Source organism: Lonchura striata, chromosome 15, assembly GCF_046129695.1.
Source record: "Lonchura striata isolate bLonStr1 chromosome 15, bLonStr1.mat, whole genome shotgun sequence".
Classification (NCBI taxonomy): domain Eukaryota; kingdom Metazoa; phylum Chordata; class Aves; order Passeriformes; family Estrildidae; genus Lonchura; species Lonchura striata.
The window spans coordinates 13,931,018-13,951,526 of NC_134617.1; the positions used below are offsets into that span (position 1 = coordinate 13,931,018).

Sequence of the window (20,509 nt, forward strand, 5' to 3'; positions counted from 1 at the left end):
AACAAAACTAGTTTAAGGGCAAAGTTTGGAAAAATTTAAATTACAAAATCCAGTTTAACATAAAAAGTAGACTTAGATTTTCTGCCGACCTCCAAAACCCCCATGACCAACATAAGGAAACGTGACCATTCAGTCACTGAAGATCTGCCCTAAGTTAGTTGAAAAACATGCTGACAAATGATGCCCAAGTATGCTGATAAATCTGGGAAGTTGACCACAGGAAAAAGTGACAGATTTGATCGAAGGGGGAAAAATCCTGTTTTGAGGCAAATCCAAGGGTTTTGAAAGATAATTGTATTGGATTTACACTGCCCTTCCTAAAGTCAAACAAATCAAACACTCTCACACTTCTGTGACCAAAACTCACCCGTTTTCAGGTAAAGAAGTGTTTAGCTGTGGGACTGTGGCAGCATTGGTATCTGTGGCACCCTTTTGGAGCCCTCAGCCCCCCTTGGCACCTGCACCAGGTGCCCCCTTTGCTGGATTGCCCCCACTCTGAGGGAACGCTGGGACAGAGAAAGGTTGGAGAGATGGGAGCCACCTGTCTCTTCTCTCTGGGCTCTCTTGCCCCATTCTGCCCCAGCAGAGAGCAGAACTCTCCAAAAGCCAGACATTTTTCCAGAAGATGGCATTCTTTTCTCACTAGTCCTGCAGTTAATCCACGGTGGCTCAGAGGCTTTGCAGAGCTGGAGCTGCCCAGCCAAGCTGTGGCTACCACTCTGATGGAGCTGCAGTGGCAGAGCACAAAGACAGCACAGCTAAAACCTACCCAGCTTCTATTGGCTGAACATTTGCACTGCCCTTTTAATTTCTTTGTTAAGTCAACAGGAGTGAAATTTGAGTTTCAACACTTAAATAAGGTGGGAAACTCCTTAGGAAAGCAATGATAGCCATGCTGAGACTGTTGGACAGTAACGTGTCAAATCAAATTTTAATAGTGTTTCAAAGGCCACCCCTAACCTACCTTGCAAAGTTTCAAACACTACATAGTTGCAATCTTCATCCCTATGTTTTCTCAACATAAAATGAGAATAGCAGAGCTTTGTGGGATGGAATAGAAAGGAAAGTTCAGAAATTGCTAGTTCTTCATGCACTTTTAAACCCAGGTGTTTGATACAATAGCTAAACACATCTTTAATCAGAACAGGAACTGTATGTTACAGACATACCCGTTTCCTATCACGGCTTATTTCCACTTTCATTGATGCATACTTGTTCAATGTGTTCAACCTTCTAGGGTTTGAGAAAAAACACAGGAGTTTTAAATTTCAACTATTTCATTGCTTGAAAACAAACATGCACCAAACTAGTTGTGATCTACCATGGAGTCTTCATTATTGTTGAAGACTGACATTCTGTTAAAGGCTCCCACACACTGGCCCCCAAAACCAGCACCATGATGTTCACACTTCCAGTTCTGCCATCTTAAAACTAGAGAAGACAACCATAATCAATCATTTAATTTTAAAAAAGCATATTATTAGCTTTACTGGTTGTGAAAACTTCATATTGATTTAAAATTTTGAAAATAAACAAAATTCTGTGTGGGCTTCTTGAAAAAAAAAAATTAAAATCAAGATGTTAACCTGTATCCCTGGAAGGACTGCATTATCTATAATTTTAATTAAAGCTTGTGGAATCAGTAAGGTCCCCAGATTAGTCAATCACTTAGTTGTCAAATAACAGGTGGCATCAACAGGAGGCACACTGAAGAGTCCCCAAGGAGCACTTGGGACAGAGGTGATACCAAGAAACAAAATATACCCAAAGTTCTCTAATAACTGCTGTGCTTTAGAGACGTGTGTGTGAACAACCCTTGGTGCTCTGGTACAGGCAGAGCTGGAGTTCAGGTGCCCTGACAGCACAGAAAAGGACCAGAACACCTCAATAGGAGAGGAACTTCCCAGTGCCCTAAGTGTTAGAAATCATCATTTCTGTTGAAGAAACCCTGCTAAACAATCTCATCATGAGTAGGCGTCAGTAACTGCAGCAGAAATTGAAGCAGGAGCCTCACACTATCCTGGCACTGATCCATGGGGAAGCTCCACAGGGCCCTGAGTCTGACTTGGCACTGACAATGCAGGTTCACTTGTGTGCTCTGAACAGCTGTGGCAAAGCAATAACTTCAAACCTGCACCTTTGCTTCTCACCCAAAAAATATTCAGGAAAACAGAACAGATCTCATGCAGATAATTTTTTTTCTGACTATCTGCTGGAACAGAAGTTGGAGGAAATTCCTGCACTCGATTATACATGATCCTACAGAGCAGCCTGCCATGCTTGCAGGGAACTGGCTATTTTTAATCAGCTTGCAGCCATTTCACATCACAAAAAAGATATTTAATGCTCAGTGTAACATCCCTGAGAGGCTGGCTGAAGAGGAAGTGCAGACATGCGGTTACTTTACCTTTTAATTCCTTAAACAACAATTATAGTGGCACTAAACTATGTGCTGAAGTGATTTCTTTCAGTCACAGATTTGGTGACTTTGTTAATCTCTGACAAAAGCAGAGGCATGAAAAGATGAGTAACAAGTAACTGGGGGGCTGGGGGTATCAAAGATGATTCACGATTAATGTTTACCTGAACAGTGATTCAATTGCATCTCCATCTAAAAATTCATGATCTCTCCTCACAGTATTTACATCAATGGGAAACTGCATATCTGTGAACAAAGAAGAGGAATCTGAAATCTGAGTTGTAATTGCAAAGACTTTCGATTTTGAAGCTTATTTATCACAGGTGAAATGAAACTACTTCTATTTCTATAGCTGTACATTCATGCAAACATCCTTCCAGCAAGTGAGGATCAGTTCCTTAGGGCAAGTTGGAGGAAAAAATGTAGGGATCTGCTTGCTGCTGTTATTACAGGTGTACAAGCCCTTCTGCATTTCCAGGAGCTTGCAGTCACCGAGTGCCATAGACAAGAAACACAAAATAACCTTTAGATTTGCTTTGGCTCTCTGCATTCTATAGAATAAAGCTGGGATTATCTTACATGAGCCTTTGCCATGGTGAGGTGCAATGCAGCACATGAGATACACTGAGCTCTAGGGAGCCTGACACAGCATGCTGGGCTGGAAGCTGAACACTTCAGCATTTCAGCTCCTGAGATTCAGCCTTGCACATGAGGGAACCACTGAGGTCCATATATTTTTTCTTAGCTTATTTTATAAGATTTATTTTCCTAGCCAAGTCAGGACATGGCATAAAAACAAGGTAGTGCAGAGAATTCATCTTCCAGAAGCATGGCAGTGCACATTTCCAGCAACAGCTTATAGAATACTGTAGGCAGACAGGAAGCATTTCCAGGTTTCATGGAATACAGCTTTCAAACCCAGCTCTAGGGGCTTGGCTTCAAATATTTGATTTTGCAGTGACCAAGGGAGGTGGGAATGAGAGCAGTGAATGTTCTTTTAACTGTCGTTCTTTGATAAAATCTTTCTTAAAAATATATAGAAAAAGCTTTTGTTACTTTCAATGTTTGTAACAGAAAACATATTTTAAAGAAGAACAGTTTTAATGTATATGCACAAGTGTGGCCTGAAAGATTGTACAAGTTCTCAACAAATCCATATCTCCTCCCAAGAAATAAGCATTCTTAGTAGTTTTAACAACATGAATACATGCTGAAATTGCATTTTTTGACTGGCTGGCTGCTGATGAGTATTTCTTTTGAACATTTCTTATGATTGCAAGATGATTTTTTCCGACATTCTTTTTCAAAACACCAATAAAGCAATCTCACTCAGATCACAGACTGCAGAGCCTCAGAGGAGTTTTGGTTCCAATCAGTGGTTGGAAACTTCACTTCCAACACTCCAAGACAAAGAGCCTGAAAAAATTATAAGCAACTAAAAATAACAAAGGCAGAAATTTGACTGAGTTACAGTCTAACAACAGGAAGAGAAAACCAGGGAAGATTTGGTTCTTTAAAGAATTGTACTGAGTCCCTGCTGAGATGTCCCTTCTGCAAGAACACACACCAGGTCACTACTTTCCTACAGGTTTGCATGAAGATATAACAGAATTTGAAAGTGCTTCTATCAGAAGTGTCAGGTTCTGAAATATATTATTTATGTGAACAATTCCACTCAAATTCAGTGTCAGCTGCTTGGCAAGTCTTTGTGATCATACCTTCAAACAGCTGAGCATACTGGGGAAATCCAGCAGCTCTCAGCCAGTCGCAGGCTTCTCTGGCTTCAATTTCTGCAATGAGAACACACAATTGTTCATGGACAGTGCTCACCAGAGTCAGTGACAAGCTAATTTCACCTGGCACACTCTCTGAGAATCTTGTATGTTAATGTTTTGTTAGGATGTTGCTAAAAAGGAATAAATCCTTGTATCCAATGCACTTACATGCACATAGCTCTGCAATAGTCATTCCACCATAGGAGAGATAAGCACAGACAGGATTGGCAGATTTGAACACATACTGGAGATGTCACACAGCAGGGTCAATCAGCTGTCCCTGGGCTGGGGGCAGTGAGCATCTGCTGGAAGTAGAAATCAGTGACCAGAGCAGGGTGTGGGGCACACATCTGTGCAAAGCCTGCTCAGGCATTCCAGCACTGAGAGATGGTGGTAAGACAAAACAAATCCTATAAATAAACTTAAAATGCTCTCACAAATTTAATAACACTGGACACGGCCTAAGCATTCCCAGAACAAGAGTTCTCAGGAGTACCTGTTGCTAGGGTCTATCAATATTTATTTCCTTGCCAACTACCTACACAACTTGGCAGCCAGTGCAGCCCAGCAGATGTCAAGAACTCGCTGCTCATTTTGTGACAACGGTGCAGGCCTGTGGCCAGTTCTACTGTAACATTCCCACAGAGGCAGAGCAGAACACAACCTCACAGAACCACAGGCAGGTCAGCATGGCTACATGCCCCAGGCTCTGATCTCTGCCAGCATCTCTGGCTCTGTGGAAGAGGATTCCCAAATACACTTTCTGTAGGTCTGGTGCACCCCAGAGTGTGTTACACCAGACACCAACCTAAGAGCAAAGACTTCTTCAAAAGGAATATTGTTGAGCTACCTTAAAATCTAGCCTGCTCAGTAGAGAGAAATGTTTTTAAAGCACCTTAAAAAGTAGCATGACAGCCCAGAGGAATGAAGCTGTTCTAAAACCATGCTCTTTACACATACACTCACAGATTAGGATTCCGAGGCACTTCACATACACACCTGTTCAAATTCACTGCTTGATTTCCTCAGACTTCTCAACTGTAAGTCATTGGTACAATCAGACACTAACCAAAAATATCACACAACTGCCATGATTTTATTTTTCTGCTTTAAAACTTAAAATTGTTTCCATTATCACTTAATCAAACTGGACAATGCCATTCTAACAGAGGCTTCCCTGCACAAAGCTGTATGGCTTTTTCATCTGAGAATAAAGTAATACCACAGGCAAACCAGGATATTTTTACACAAAACAGATGGATGAAACTCTATTTTCATACTGCAGAAACTAATTTCTTCTACAACAGCCTATATACACTATACCCATATTTACTGCTATATTTAGTGCCATAATTTATCATAATCTTTACCACAACAAAGCAATAAAGAGACAATAAAAGACAAGCATTGTATTCAGAGAGTAAAAAAGGAAAATAAAAGCTATTTGTAGAAAAGAGCCAGGAGGATGACCAGCCTAACACTAGAAGTTTTCATAAAGTGATTTTCATTTAGGAAACCCCAGTAGACTCACTCAGCCAGCTCAGCTGTGGAGAAAGTGTAGCTGTCCTCATTCCAGACCTCAGCCTACTCAGCCAGAGCCTGTGCACAGCAATTCTGAGCTCAGGCAGGGACTCTGCAGGGGCTGAAGCTTCCCCAATTCCCAACACATTAAAAGCACAACTCCATTTTTAGACCAAACCCAGACATGAAAAGTGATGCAAACTAGAACAGAAAAATAAGGCAGAAAAATATTTTGCACCAAGTGAGGATGACTGAATATTACTGAAAATATATACTTACAGTTGCCCTCTTCCATAGAACAAGGACAGAGCAGCTGCAGGAATTTTCTTTGCTGATGTAACTCTCCAGGCCTTTTAACATACCTTTGTACAATCACAGGGTATGTTTGGATTAGATATTAGGAAGAAATTCTTCCCTGTGAGGGTGGGCAGGCTCTGGCACAGGGTGCCCAGAGAGGCTGTGGCTGCCCCATCCCTCGAAATATTCAAAGCCAGGCTGGACAGGGCTTGGAGCAACCTGGCCTAGACAAGAGGATTGCAACTTTTTAATATCTTTTGGGTCTATCTGCACAACTGAAATACCAGAGCAACCTAAATGTGTCACCTCCCTCTCCTGAACTGATTTCATAATTAAGCAGATGGGAAAAAAAAAACTCCTGCAAAACTTAATATTCCTAGCTTAGAGGCTGCCAGCAACTCTCCCATGCCAAGCCAGCTATTTCCCCATGGGCTATGGGTGGTAGGTTACTACCAGATGTTTATGAGAAACAACACAGAGTACACAGCCTGTGCCACCCTTTGGCTGTTCTGTGTCCCAGAGGTACGTTCTGTGCTGAGGACTCAGCCCAGTCCCCAGCAAGGAGCAAAGAGCATTCAGTGTGCCCCAGCAAAGAGCATTCTGTGTGCCCAGCAAGGAGCATCCCGTGTGCCCAGCCCAGCACCCAGCCCAGCCCAGCACAGCTGCTGCCCTTTCCCCAAGCTCCCTCCTCCCTGCAGCCCCAGGCCCTGCCCCAGCTGGGCTGTGACACCTCTCTGCAGCCAGCTGGGCTGAGGAGCTGCGTGTCCCCACCTGAGCACTGGCCTGAGTGCAGACTGCAGGACCCACACTTGGAAACCAGATGCTGCAGTGTGAATTAAACCCCTGTCAGAATGAACAGCACTGTTAACCAGATTGCTCGCAACAAAGGAAAGGTTTGGGCATTATCTCGGAGATGTTTTCCTGATAAAAAGCACTTTCCTAACAAGGTAACAAGGCAGAGGCAGAAACCAAAATCAGTGACAGCTGTGTATCAAACAGGCCAGTCAGCCTTACTGTGAGGTGAGCAAACTTCAGCTGAAGAAGAATGTCAAACTGTACTTCAAATTTTAAAATACTCTAAATAGAATGGGAAAATACCAGTTTCTTTCTGTAACCACCAGCACAGTGAACCTTACTGCCAGGATGCATTGTGACTTTCAGTTGCTGCCAAAGCAGGAGGCCTCTTCCATTCCCCAGCTGTGAGTTCCAGCTCCTCATTGCCACCCCCAGCCAATGCCAGCAGGTCCTGTCAGCCAGACTGGCAGGATATTAATCACTTTTGTTTGTCAAAATGAGATTGAAGAAGTTTTAGCTTTCTAAATTGGCTACCACTTGCTCTGATAGGTTCCCGTGGCAGGACATGGACAGTGGTAGGTCCATGCAGGGAGAACTGTGGGATCATGCAGCTGCCTGCCCAGGCCAGGGAGCTCAGCCTACTCTGAAACCTTTACCTAAATGTATTGCTTTGCACAGAGGTGTCTCATGGTAGGTTTTTTTCAAAGCAATTTTTAAGCAGACTGTTTAACAACCAACAGTAGATGGATTACTTCCATCTCCATCCAAAATAGTTTTCCAGTTTCAACAGGTAGGAATCACATGGTGATCAGGACTTCATTAATTAAAGGGATTTGAGTCTGAACACTTTCCAAAACCATGGCAGGAACAAGAACAATTGGAGAGGTTTCTTGCTGTTTGCAGCACTCCTGCATTAGTTACTGCAGGACCCTCCTTGTCCCCTTTTCCGTAGGATGCAGGTGTGGTGCTGGTGGCAAAGAAAGGGTTTCTCAACATGCCCAGCAGACAGGAGAACAGAACAGAGGGTAGGACTGACTCCTCACTTTGACTGAATATTGCACCACTCTGTAACGAAACAAAACAAAACAAAAAAATAATCCAAAGGATTTTGCTCTTTCCCAACCTCTGCTATTATACAGAGGACCTTTTTTTTTCCTCTCTAAATGGCAGCAATCCTCCTCCACAGCCACACACAAGCAGGTGCCCAGGGTCCCCACCTCCCAACCTGCCTGCTGTGCCACAGCAGGGCCAGCTGTGCCTCACAGGGGGCTGCTGCTGCCTCCTCTCGTCACTGCCATGCCCCAGCCTCTCCAGAACTGGAGCCATCAGGCCCCGTGCATGCTTGGCAGCCAGTGTCAAACCCTGCCACACATTCCTCCTCCAGCTCACGAGCCCTGGGCTGGGAACTGGCAGCTCCTTCACACTCTGACTTAGATCCTGTCACTCCTGCTTGTGCTGCCAGTGCTGGAAGCGACAAGGGGTTTTCAGGTTCCATTTGAGCATCAAATGAAGAGTTTCCCATCACATCTTTCTGGTTTGTGCATCTTCCCAGGGCTGTAAGAATTGATATAACTCCCCTATGACTTACTGCTGCTAATAAGGCATTTCATTTTACACACACCCTGTGAAAAATGCATTTGCTTGCTACAACTCTGATTTCTAGTGTTCAGAACTGCATTTTACCTGTGACAGGATTTTTAATAGCTGTTTTTATTTACCTTATATCCTTTTACTTAAAAAGAGAGTTGAAACGTGATGTCTGCTCATGCTGAAGACTCAAACACAATGCTTTCAAAGTAGGGTGTTTGCATTGACCAAGATAATCAGTCAGAGACTTGTAAAACTGTCAAACTCTCCAAGAGCTAAGATGGATCATAAATAAGTGGAAATGTTTATTCTGTTTTCCCTTGTGCAATGCAAAATATCGAAGCTTAATTGTACTTTACTAACCCACTCAAAGAAGAGGGAAAAAAAAAAAAAAGAGATTACAGCTTGGAATTTAGCCAGGATAATTTAGGCTCCATGCAGATAGTGAACAGAAATGTCTGGAAAATGAAAAGGCCAAGATATTTGTCCTTTCATTCCTACTTTACTATCATGCTGGTGTTTTGGAACTGCAGCCAACTCTTCAGTTATCACAGCTGGGAACTGCAATGTATCCCAGAACTTTGTGGCAACCTTAATTGCATCTTTATCCAGCTCCTTGGCATCAGCTCCAAAGCTGATTACCAGGACTCCCAAGCTGATAGTAAGGTCTTTACTCGGGTCCTTTCCATTTTCCTCCCCTGTTAGTTCCTGGGACCCAGACAAGTTTAAAGGCATTTTCTTTGCAGACCACATTAACTGGCTTGTCAGTGCTGGTTGATCTTTTAATTGCTTCTAAGTACAGTAGAGAAGGCAGTGTTTGCTCTATGGGAATTTTGAAGGGCTTGAGGAAAGTTGGTACCTAATTCACATCAATTTCAAGAAAAAATGAGGGTGTAACTCTAATTTCCAACCCACACTGAAAATCCTTATCCAAGTAAGTAGGGTAAGAGAGGGGATTTATCTCCCTGCAATCTAATCCCAGATATGTTGCTTCACTGTGCTTCAGCCCTGCTGGCTGCAAAACAGGAGCAGATCCCACATTTCTCTGATGCAGAGGCTCCTTATGGATGTTTTGTCACAGGACCCTTGTACATGATTGAGAAAAACTTGATGCAAGATTCCTGGGAGGAACTGTAGCAGGGAGAGGACTGCTTGCTGCCACTAGAGCCAATATCAATAAACCCATAGCACAGAAGTAACAAACCCCAAAACAAGTGAACTGTCTGCGCTCTTTCACTGTGTAGCACTGTTTTCTTTAATTATACAAAATGCCAATAACACCACAGTGTGATACAGGTTCAACCTACATGTAAGGAACTATTTAACCCAACAGAGACTGTCCAGTAAGTGGCTGTAAATAAAAGCAGGCTGGATTATTGCTCCTACTAAGGCTGTGCTATGCTGAGCCTGCTAAACCCAGGGCAGTTAACAAATTTTACTGGGTCACTCTGCCCTGATGGAGCCTGTTGATATTTGAAGATGTGCAACAAAGTCAGACAAACTACCTGGAACTTTCCAAGTGCATCCAACAAGTCAGCAAAAGCAGCAGCTACTGGAAGAGCATGATCCAAAGTGTTGACAGCTGGAGAGCCGCTGTCACACTAACGAAGCAGTGGTGGAAACAGCAGCACCCACCTGGAGCCTCACCTGGGGATGTCATCAGCACCCACTGGAGCCTCACCCGGGGATGTCATCAGCACCCACTGGAGCCTCACCCGGGGATGTCATCTGGTACAGCACCCACTGGAGCCTCACCCGGGGATGTCATCTGGTACAGCACCCACTGGAGCCTCACCCGGGAATGTCATCTGGTACAGCACCCACTGGAGCCTCACCTGGGGATGTCATCTGGTACAGCACCCACTGGAGCCTCACCCGGGGATGTCATCAGCACCCACGGGAGATGTCATCCTCGCCGGGGATGTCATGTGCCGCAGCCCCGGCCCCTCCGGCCGCTGCAGCCGCCGGGCTCCGCTCGGCTCCGGTGGCACCGCCCTTCCCCGCCCGGCCCCGCCCGGCCCCGCTCCGTGCCCGGGGCCGCGGGAGGGCTGTCCCTGTCCTGTCCTGTCCCTGTCCCTGTCCCTGTCCCTGTCCTGTCCCTGTCCTGTCCCTGTCCCTGTCCCTGTCCTGTCCCTGTCCTGTCCTGTCCCTGTCCTGTCCCTGTCCCTATCCCTGTCCCTGTCCTGTCCCTGTCCTGTCCTGTCCCTGTCCTGTCCCTGTCCCTGTCCCTGTCCCTGTCCCTGTCCCTGTCCTGTCCCTGTCCCTGTCCCTGTCCCTGTCCCTGTCCCTGTCCTGTCCCTATCCCTGTCCTGTCCCGCTCCGTGCCCGGGGCCGCGGGAGGGCTGTCCCTGTCCTGTCCCTGTCCCTATCCCTGTCCCTGTCCTGTCCCTGTCCCTGTCCCCGTCCCCGTCCCTGTCCCTGTCCCCGTCCCTGTCCCTGTCCCTGTCCTGTCCCTGTCCCTGTCCCTGTCCCTGTCCCTGTCCCTGTCCCTATCCCTGTCCTGTCCCTGTCCCTGTCCTGTCCCTGTCCCTGTCCCTGTCCTGTCCCTGTCCTGTCCCTGTCTCTGTCCTGTCCCTGTCCCTGTCCCTGTCCCTGTCCCTGTCCTGTCCCTGTCCTGTCCCTGTCCCTGTCCCTGTCCCTGTCCCTGTCCCTGTCCCTGTCCCTATCCCTGTCCTGTCCCTGTCCCTGTCCTGTCCCTGTCCCTGTCCCTGTCCTGTCCCTGTCCTGTCCCTGTCTCTGTCCTGTCCCTGTCCCTGTCCCTGTCCCTGTCCCTGTCCTGTCCCTGTCCTGTCCCTGTCCCTGTCCCTGTCCCTGTCCTGTCCCGCTCCGTGTCCTGGGGTACAGGGATGTCCCGGGTCCTGTCCCGCTCCGTGCCCTGGGGCAGGAGGGATGTCCCTGTCCTGTCCCGCTCCGTGCCCCGGGGCACAGGGCTGTCCCGGGTCCTGTCCCGCTCCGTGCCCCGGGGCACAGGGATGTCCCTGTCCTGTCCCGCTCCGTGCCCTGGGGCACAGGGCTGTCCCGGGTCCTGTCCCGCTCCGTGCCCTGGGGCACAGGGATGTCCCTGTCCTGTCCCGCTCCGTGCCCTGGGGCACAGGGCTGTCCCGGGTCTGTGTCCCGCTCCGTGCCCTGGGGCACAGGGATGTCCCGGGTCCTGTCCCGCTCCGTGCCCCGGGGCACAGGGATGTCCCGGGTCCTGTCCCGCTCCGTGCCCTGGGGCACAGGGCTGTCCCGGGTCCCGGCCCTCCCGGGCTGTTCAGAGCCGCTCTCCCGCACCCGTGCCCGCACTCGTCCAGAGGAAGGCAAATCGACACCCCCTGGTTCCTTGCTGGCTTACCTCCATGTTTTAAAGTTTTGCCAATGTCGCTTCTCATAGTTTTACAAAAGCAGCCACATTTTTTTTTTTTTCAAATATACTCAATTGTGTTGTCTCTACCCTGGCACAAAAAAGCTGGACCGACACAGCATCCCACAAAGGAGATGCTGTGCCCAGCAGCATAGAGGAACGGAGCAGAGCCGGGATTGGGGATTCATCCCTAAAACCGACCTCTCATCCCCACTACCGAGTGTGACCCAGCCTCACGGTGTTCTGCAGGTTTATCCTGCAGTGAGGTCCCTTGCCACAGTGGTTTTCAGGGATCAGACAGAACCTGGGCTTTATTTTGCTTATATGGACTTAGGCTGGACTAAAAAAGGTTTGTGGGCTGAAAAGCTCACGTGCAGTTGAGCAATGAATCTGGGTGCTGAAATCATATTAGCATGTTTTTCAACCACTGCAACAGACTTCACTTCTTTGTGTTTGCTGTAGTTCATTGCTGCTATGATTTGACTTTCTTCTTTTAATGATGCAGTACAAAATCTAATAAAAACCCATGATCAGTCTTTGCAGCCTGAACAATCATTAACAGGTACAGAGGGGCATGTAGGCTAGTCTCAGAAGAACATATCAAAAGTGTGAAATTATTTCATTAGAAGTTAACTTTAAATCCCTAATAATGTTTTATCTGCTGGACAGTCAGGCATTAGGGCAGATAGAAGGGTGGGATGCTGTGTTAATTTACAAGGTTGAAAGATAATTCAGACTCTGTGAACAACTCCAGGAAGCCAGACCAGGCTCTAAATTTCTGTAGAGCACCTTTGTGCAGTGTTTAGGCTCTTAGAGTTTGGAGCCTAAAACACAGCAATGAAAATAAGAATTTGAATGAAGTGGATAAGCAAAAATTTTTCAATTAAAATTAGAATTCTAATAGGTAAAGAAATCTTTTTTTCCCAATCTCAATTAGGAACATTATACCCTAATGAAGTTATAATTTATGGGTGTGTTTCATTATCACTAGTTTTCTGTATAACAACCAAGTGCAAAATTTGCACAGACCTATAATTTATTTTTGTGCAATTGCTTCCTAAATGGACAATTTGTATGGCATGATGAAAAAGATGTTTGATATTGGCACTGGGTGACACAATACAAAAGAAATTAGGGTAGTGTGATATATGGCATTAGCTATGATTACCTAAGAAAATGCTTTTGGCCAGACCCACCCAAAGCCATATAAAAAGTACACACCCTGCTCTGATTAAATGTGCAGCTATGTGCTTGGATTAGGGAGACAGAATGTATAATTTAAATCTGGGGATAACATCAGTAGACTGCTCCCATCCCATAGAAATGCTCCAACCCAAGCATGCAGTTTCTTTTTCCTACCCATTTTCCTTTGGGGATTTCCCATGAGATAACCCTAAAATGCTCATTTTATTCCTGTTTAACAACAAACTACCATCAAGCTCCCTAGAGCTGTGTGAGTTACCAGCCATGGAAAGACCCACACAGAATCTGGGGGGTAAACTCCTTCAGTACAACACAGCATTCAGTGAAGAATTTCTGAAGGAATCCTTTCCAGGAAGGAATCACATTCCTCCATTTTGACCATTTAATGTATCCTATAGGACAACAAACCCAGGGAATTCTGGCATCTCCCTCTCACTAGAGGAGGTCCAGCCCACACACTGGAAGTTTACATGTTGGAGTAGAGGGTGTCTGGAATAAGGATGTCTCAGTTTCAGAAGGGGCATTTGTGGATTTTCACAGCCTGTCAAACCCTCCACATTCAGCTGCTTGGCTGATGACTTGTGGGGCTGCTGCTGGAGGTTCCCAAGCTGGAGGGAAAGACAAGAAAATGTTTCCTGCTCACCTGGGCTTTTCAGTTCCCAGCTCTGCAGCTCACCAAGGACCACTATAACATCACTAGAGCTTCAAAGCTTATGCCACTGTTTGGGACTGACACCTGGAAAATAGGATCATTTCCTCCCAGTGGTCCTTGCTGCTTGATTTCCTATTTTCAGGACCCACTTACCCTCACTGAAGGCTCTCCAGAACTTTTCTGATGGACTTCCTTCCAAGCCTTGGCCAAACCCCTGACTGCTGTCAGCATATGCAAGGATTCTGCCCACAGCAGCTCCAAACCAGTCACACTCCACCTCACTCAAATGTGGTGAAAACAATCCCAGAGTGGGACCTTTTACACAACTTCACAAAGTACTGCATGACCAAAATGAATTGTTTTAGAAGTGAGCCTGCTGCTGCTGAATCCCTCACTCATGTTTCACCAAAACTCTGCAGAACCTCAAGTCACCAAAGTTGTTTCAGAGAGTCACTGTGCAAAGCAATGGAGTCATTTCCCATTAAAGCCAAGTTCCCTGCATATTTTAATTCCTGTCACTGGAATATTTCCCTTACATTTGCAAGAGATCACCTCACTTCTTTCTTCCCCTCTCTCCCTTTTACCACCTCCCTCAACACTTTCCATGAATCAAAGCTGAGTGACATTTAATTTCTAACTTTCTCTTGGTAAGATCCCAAAGTAATTGTTTTCTATTTTCTTCTCTGATGATCTTGAGTTAACATAGGAGATCAAGGAACCTAACTGCAGCTGTAACTATACTAGGAGGCATCAAGGAAGATATTTCTATGGAAACAAGTTGTTCAGAGAGAAGCCAGAAGATTAATTAACAAGTTAGACCAAGTGGGAGGAAAAATGCAGAACAAAATACAGTGAGACAGTTAAAAAGGGGGGATGTTAAAGGTGGTGGGGAATAACTGTCAGTTAGAAAGAAGAAAATTAATAAGCTCACTAGAAAGGTATTTAAAATTGAAAATAATTAGATGAAATTAAGGGGAAAAAAAAGATAGTTTAACAAAACCAAAAACTCCCAAAAAGGAACTCCACTGGTTGTAAAGTATTTTTCTAGGGGCAAAGACTGAAATTTTATCATCTATGATGAAAGAGAGGTTAGACAAACTGCACATACATGAACTGCAGGGGGAAAGATGTACGAGCAGAAACATTGACCGTGTCATTATTTTTCCTCTCTTGTAAGACAGGAGTAAGCTGAATAAAGTCTTTAACCTTTTTTTAAAGGAGGAAAATAATATTGTTAATTGTAGACTCTTGGATATGCTGAAATGCTGTTGAGGTGAAGTCAAAACTTAAACCCCATCATATTATAAAAGTAGCATCTTGTTACCACTCTGGTCTTCCTGTCAGAAAGCAGCTGTGTGAGAACAGAAGTACGAGAAAACAAGCACATTCAGTGGCCCCCCGAAATTAAGAATATTTTTTTTCCTCCTGAAAGTCAAGATACAATGGTTTGTGTCCAAGTCATTCAAAAAGCTCTTGGATTACAGGAAGCCCATTCTCTTGGTTTGTCCCTCTGTAGTCATTCAAAACCATTTAGACCAGATTTTCCAGGCTTTACCATCAAAATCTTAAAACATTATTAAAACATTTCAGATGGTTTTCACGTTACTTTCTCCACCTCCCAATGAACTTTGCTTGGCTGCTTTCACTGGGACATTCCAGAGAAACCTGCAGGAGATAAAACATTATCCCATTTCCAAGCCTGCTTTCACAGAGCTGAACTCTAGAAAATGCTGCTATGTATCCTAACAGGATCAGGTCATCACTAATTCTAATTTTTATATCTTCCTTTCTAAACCCAGCCTTCAATTAAAAGGTCACAACAACACAAAATGGTAGGGAATTACCCACACCCTACCCTCCCTTACCTCTTCTGGAAATCCCTGAAAAATAAAACCTAGGGAGAATTCCCCTTCTAATACCAGATAACAACTGGGATTCAAAGACAGGCCCTTTTTAAAAATGGAAATGCAAAATGACCTGGTTATTCCTGTATCCCTGAGAAGTCAGTGCCTTTATATGGCTGTTTACCTGCTCCTATGATAATCACAACTACTCCATGCTGTTATGAAAGGAAATATTGTGGAATTGTTGCTCCTGGAAAACAACACAATGTTGCCTCAGCCAGCAGGTGTCAATTGATTTGATCTTTCCTCCTTTAAATTCTGATGCCCTAATTTCCATTGAAATTGTGTAATCTGTTTCTCATTAGAGCAGGCCAAATCTCAAGCTGGAATTTAGCTTTTGCCTTCTGTTGTTCAAAGTTAAGCATTTTTTAGAGTGGAAAACACTATGCTATCATGATGAGTTCCAGGGATTTTCTCAGGAACTTTTAGGGTTAGACTAAACAAAACAAAGAATTCTTTCAGAACTATGGAAGATCCTAAAATGTGGGTGAGAGATCGTGGCAACAAAACCATAACTTCTTTCACAGATTCACAGAGACCATTTAACATGAAAAAGCTCAGGAGAAATGTAGTGGATGCATGGAGCTGGAAATGTATGTCCAATGTTCATGTCTAGGAACAGAGCATGGAGGAGTTTAAGCAGTGCAGGGAATGGGGTACCCAGAGCAAAATCACAGCTCTGGCCCCTGCCAGCCAAGAAAAACGAGCGGAGTACACACTTTGATTTTCTCAATCACTTAACTACTCCTATCTCAAGAGCCACTTAAAAGCAAAAGTGACATTGAAGGCAGAGCCCCTGACACTTCTGAAGTCTCTACATGAAAGCTTTAACCTGCAGAGCCTTGGCCAGAGTTCTTGAGGAACAGAACAAAATCTGTGCTCACAACCAGACCTTCCCGAGGAGGAAAAGCACTTGATCGATAACGCAGCCTTGGAGGTTTCCTTTCAGTTCTTTCTTCCAAAATGTAGTCAATGCTTTGGATAAATATAACTGGATTGAAAGCATGATACAAAAAAATGTTCAAGTTAAAGTCAAAACCTTACTCCTCAAGCTTAAAAAACCAGTTCTGCCTAGGTTGCAGAAAAAAAAATGTTGCTTGTAATCTCTCACACTTCCTACTCTCAGTGTTTTCTCTAAAAGGTTTTGCCATCTCTGTTATTAAAATGGATTTCTAGAATCATAACAGGACTTGGGCTTGGTTTATTTACACTCCAGCAAGAGCAGGCCCTTCATAGAGGAATGAATAAGCTGCTGAAATGGTCCTGAGGAAGCTTTTAGATTGCACCTGCTTATATTTGAACCTGAGATCTTTGGAAATAGATGACTCTTACCTCTGTGCACCACACAGAAGTGTTGTCAGTAATGCTTGTTTTTTTAATCAAAGTAACATCATTTCAGACATGGAAAAATGTTTTTTCAAGCAAAGCAATCCAGCTAGAATCTGCTACTCTCCAGAGTAAATTTTTGAGACTAATGTTCCTTTGAAGGAAACTCTTGAGGGCTTTCACATGAGGAACAAATCCAGAAGAGTAAGTTCCTGCATAGCCAGCACATCTCCCAGGCGTTAGTGAGCAGTGTCCTGCCTTGGAGAGTCTTGGCCATTGCCAAAGACATTACATGATGTGGGACAGCCAGACAAACACCTGAGAGCAGACAGAACATCACAAAATGTATGAAGTTCCTCTATATATTATGTGTGGAACTGTATGGAAAAGTATCTTCTTTCAACTGCTCCCACACAAGAAGCCACAGATTTTACCTGGCTTTGATTCACAAAGCCTTGTTTCACAGCCCTCTGCCCACTGCCTGCTTGTGGTGACCTGGATGGGAGCTCCACACAGCCCTCACTGCTGCTGTTCAACAGGGATATTTTACCTGCAGGGAGAAGGTAGGGACTGAGGCAGCTCACCTGTGTCTCAGCACTGAGACACAATCTACAGCCAGTGATATCCTCTGTCTTCTGGGGGGGTTTTGCAGGCTGGGCACACTTGGGGGACCTCATTCCTTCTCCGAGTGATTGTCAGTTCAGCAGAGAACAAACTCACCAGGACATTTTCAGCTGTTTAAATAAATAAACCCAGACTGCCCACTCTATGTCTTATCAGGCATGAATGGGTGATCCATTCTAGAAATGACACTTTGACACGTGAGAAATAAAACCTTTTGCATAAAACAACCAACAAGAATCACTTTTGTGGTGCAGTGTCCCTCTAACACGTGAGCAGGTGGGAAGTTCTTCACAAACCCACACCAAGCTGCTCCTTTCTCCAGCCGGAGCAGTGTGAGCCAAGTGCCTTGGCACAAACAGGAGCCCTCCCCTGATGTAGCCCCACCATTTCACCAGGATTTGAGTTGGGTTTGTAGGGAAACAGAGACACAGAGGAAAATTCCTCAAGAGAGTGCAGTGTGCACCATCCCTGGCTGAGGAGGTGATGAGACACAAAGGGAGACAGACAGCTCAGCCCTTCCCTCTGGAGATCAGATATTGCTGAGACACTACTGTGAACCAAGACCAAGTGAAATGGGATCTGTATCCAAACCTGCATCCTCCTTCAGTCATGGCTCTTGAAAAACAGTGTTTTCTTGCCTGGCCAGAAAAGCAGAACACTGTCTTGTGCTCACCTTTCTTCCTTATCTTCATTATAACTCAGCTGTTGAGCAAAATGGTGTGACAGAGGATTCTTCAAAGGCCCAGTGGATGCTCATTCCAGCAACAAATCAAAGCAGCTGGACAGGTCATTTTTTGCCAATCAGCCAGTACCTCCTAATTTTAGGAGATTTATTTTGCACATGAAAAGACAGTTTCTGTTTCTAACAATATTTGTTAACAGCTCAGGAAGCAGCAACAGGCAAGTGCCACCTCAGAGCAAAGACTGTCCTGAGTTTATCTGTGCCTGCAGATCTGGAAATCCCCTGAGAACAGGTTTGCTTGTGAGTTTTTTCAAGAACTCCTTGATTTTGAGCTAAATAGGTGCCAGAGAAATAAAGACATCTGAATGTCAGAGCTAGGGTCCTGAGTTATTACCAGTGGTGTGGTATTGCCATCAGTGTGAGCAATGGGAGGCAAAGGAACATGGGGGGTTTTATTATCAGAGAGCAATGTATGGTGACTCACATATATAAGAAGCACTAGAATGCATAAACTTTGGAAATTTTGGCAGTTTATTGGTGAAATTGAATTATAGAATAGTAAAACCTGAAAGGTAATTGGGGTTTTCAAAGAATAATCATGAAAAACATGCAACAAATACTGGCTTGAGCGATCCACAGTTTGGCCACAGTCACATCCTTGCTTCATTATTTGTAAAGCCATAATTTTGTCCAGATAAATAACTGAGGACTAAAAGATCTTACCTACAGTTTTGTTCTTTGTTATGAGCAACTAATACCTCAGTGACCTTGTCCAGTTTGCATTCCCCCATAAGCTGAAGCTATTTTCAAAGGTATTTGCCAAGTCTTAACCAATTTGTTCCCAGGAATGTTACAATAACAGAGAAAGAAAAAGTAAAGGTGGTCAATTTGAGCAAAATAAGTGCTTATAGATTATGGACTGATTTTATGATACACTGGATATTTTCCTGTCTCAAATTTATCATCAGCAAATAATTCCTTGAAATCTTTGAGATCCTCCCAGAAAACATCTCTGTTCTATTTGTGGGTTTTTTATATGTGCTCATTTTATGACACACACTTAAGATTTTCATTTGAATCACTAATGTTAGGCCAATGGTAAACTTCTGAAAATACAATTGTTGTTTGGGAGAAATAACAGCCAAAAAGATTTTGATAAATAGCCTCAACAGATTCCATAAATATATGTAGCATTTTCATCTGAAAAGCAGCACAGCTCATATCTGGATCTCAGAGAAACTGAGACTCATTTTAGCTTCTCACTCTGGTACTTTACATGAGAAGAAGATGTCAAAGGGAACAAGAATAAAGCAACCAATGAGGAGAAAAAAAATAAAAAAGGAAACTGCAGATCAGTATCTGTAAGGCAAAGTGTAAAATTGCAGTAGCAACTTTCAAATCCATTTTCTGAATGTACAAGACATGCTGTCTAGTCAGGGAGCTACAGAGGAGCTCCCCTTGCAGTCCTTCCATGGATTGTGACAAGAGCCAAGGAAGAGGTCAATATTCTGAGTGCTTTAAAAATAATTTCCTTTGCAGCAGCTCTAAAAAGTAGAAGTACCTTGGAAAGATGACAGTGTTGCTTTAATCATGTATCTCATTTTTACAATAGGCCTGGAATTGATGTCAAATCAATTTAAAGGCAACATAAAAGCAGATTCATATGCTATAGTAGGCTTAGCCTTCTTAATAGACTACAGTGTATCTCAGCAATGCCTGGGAGCTTGTTTTATTCTCTGCATGATAATTGTTTACTGAAAGATGAGAATAAAGTTAACATATAAAACCAGCTTTTAAAATATTTTAGGAGTATATTAGAGCTCTGGAAGTAAATATTTAACATAATAAGTAGACAATGTCCAGCTCTCTTGTCTGTCACAGGAATTGATTTTCCCTCTTTCCAGCACCCACCTGTATTGACCTAAAATGCTCTGTCTAATAATACTGAGAAGAAACTACTGACAGAGTTCAGCCATGGCTGGATGGAAAATTCACTCCCCTTTCCTAAAATTTAGTTCTCTAAATATACAGGTGGGCACCAAGCAGGGGAACTATCAAGGGAGCCTAGCCGGCTCAGAGTAAGATGGTGATGCTGGCACAGTTTTCCTGTCCTCCAGGCCCCAGAAAGCATTTCTGTTTCCCCACCCAACTGTCCCAGCTGCCACAAACCAGGGCAGGGCCAAACCCAAGGTGGGGCAGCACATCCTGCTGAGCCATGGACATGCTGGAGACCAGAGCACCGAGACTGACTGCGGGCACGGAGCAGCACTGCGCTCCCTGCTCAGGACCCCCATGCACGGGGGCTTCCCAGCAGGGTCTGTGTATCGTGATGATAAATATGATGAGATGTGTGTTATGGGTGCAGCATGTCTCTTGTCAGA

General features: G+C 44.4%; 1 protein-coding gene across 1 annotated transcript in view; it reads right to left on the bottom strand.

Annotated features, from left to right (window-relative positions):
• The window catches only part of LOC110469665 (rho GTPase-activating protein 7), a 47,907-nt gene that overhangs the window by 10,124 nt on the left and 17,274 nt on the right, over positions 1 to 20,509 (bottom strand). The window contains exons 2-4 of the mRNA XM_031506002.2: positions 4,138 to 4,209; positions 2,584 to 2,665; positions 1,170 to 1,233 (exon numbers count right to left, since the gene is read on the bottom strand). Of these exons, the coding sequence (XP_031361862.2) occupies positions 1,170 to 1,233; positions 2,584 to 2,665; positions 4,138 to 4,209 (218 nt within the window). The remainder of the gene's footprint in view (positions 1 to 1,169; positions 1,234 to 2,583; positions 2,666 to 4,137; positions 4,210 to 20,509) is intronic.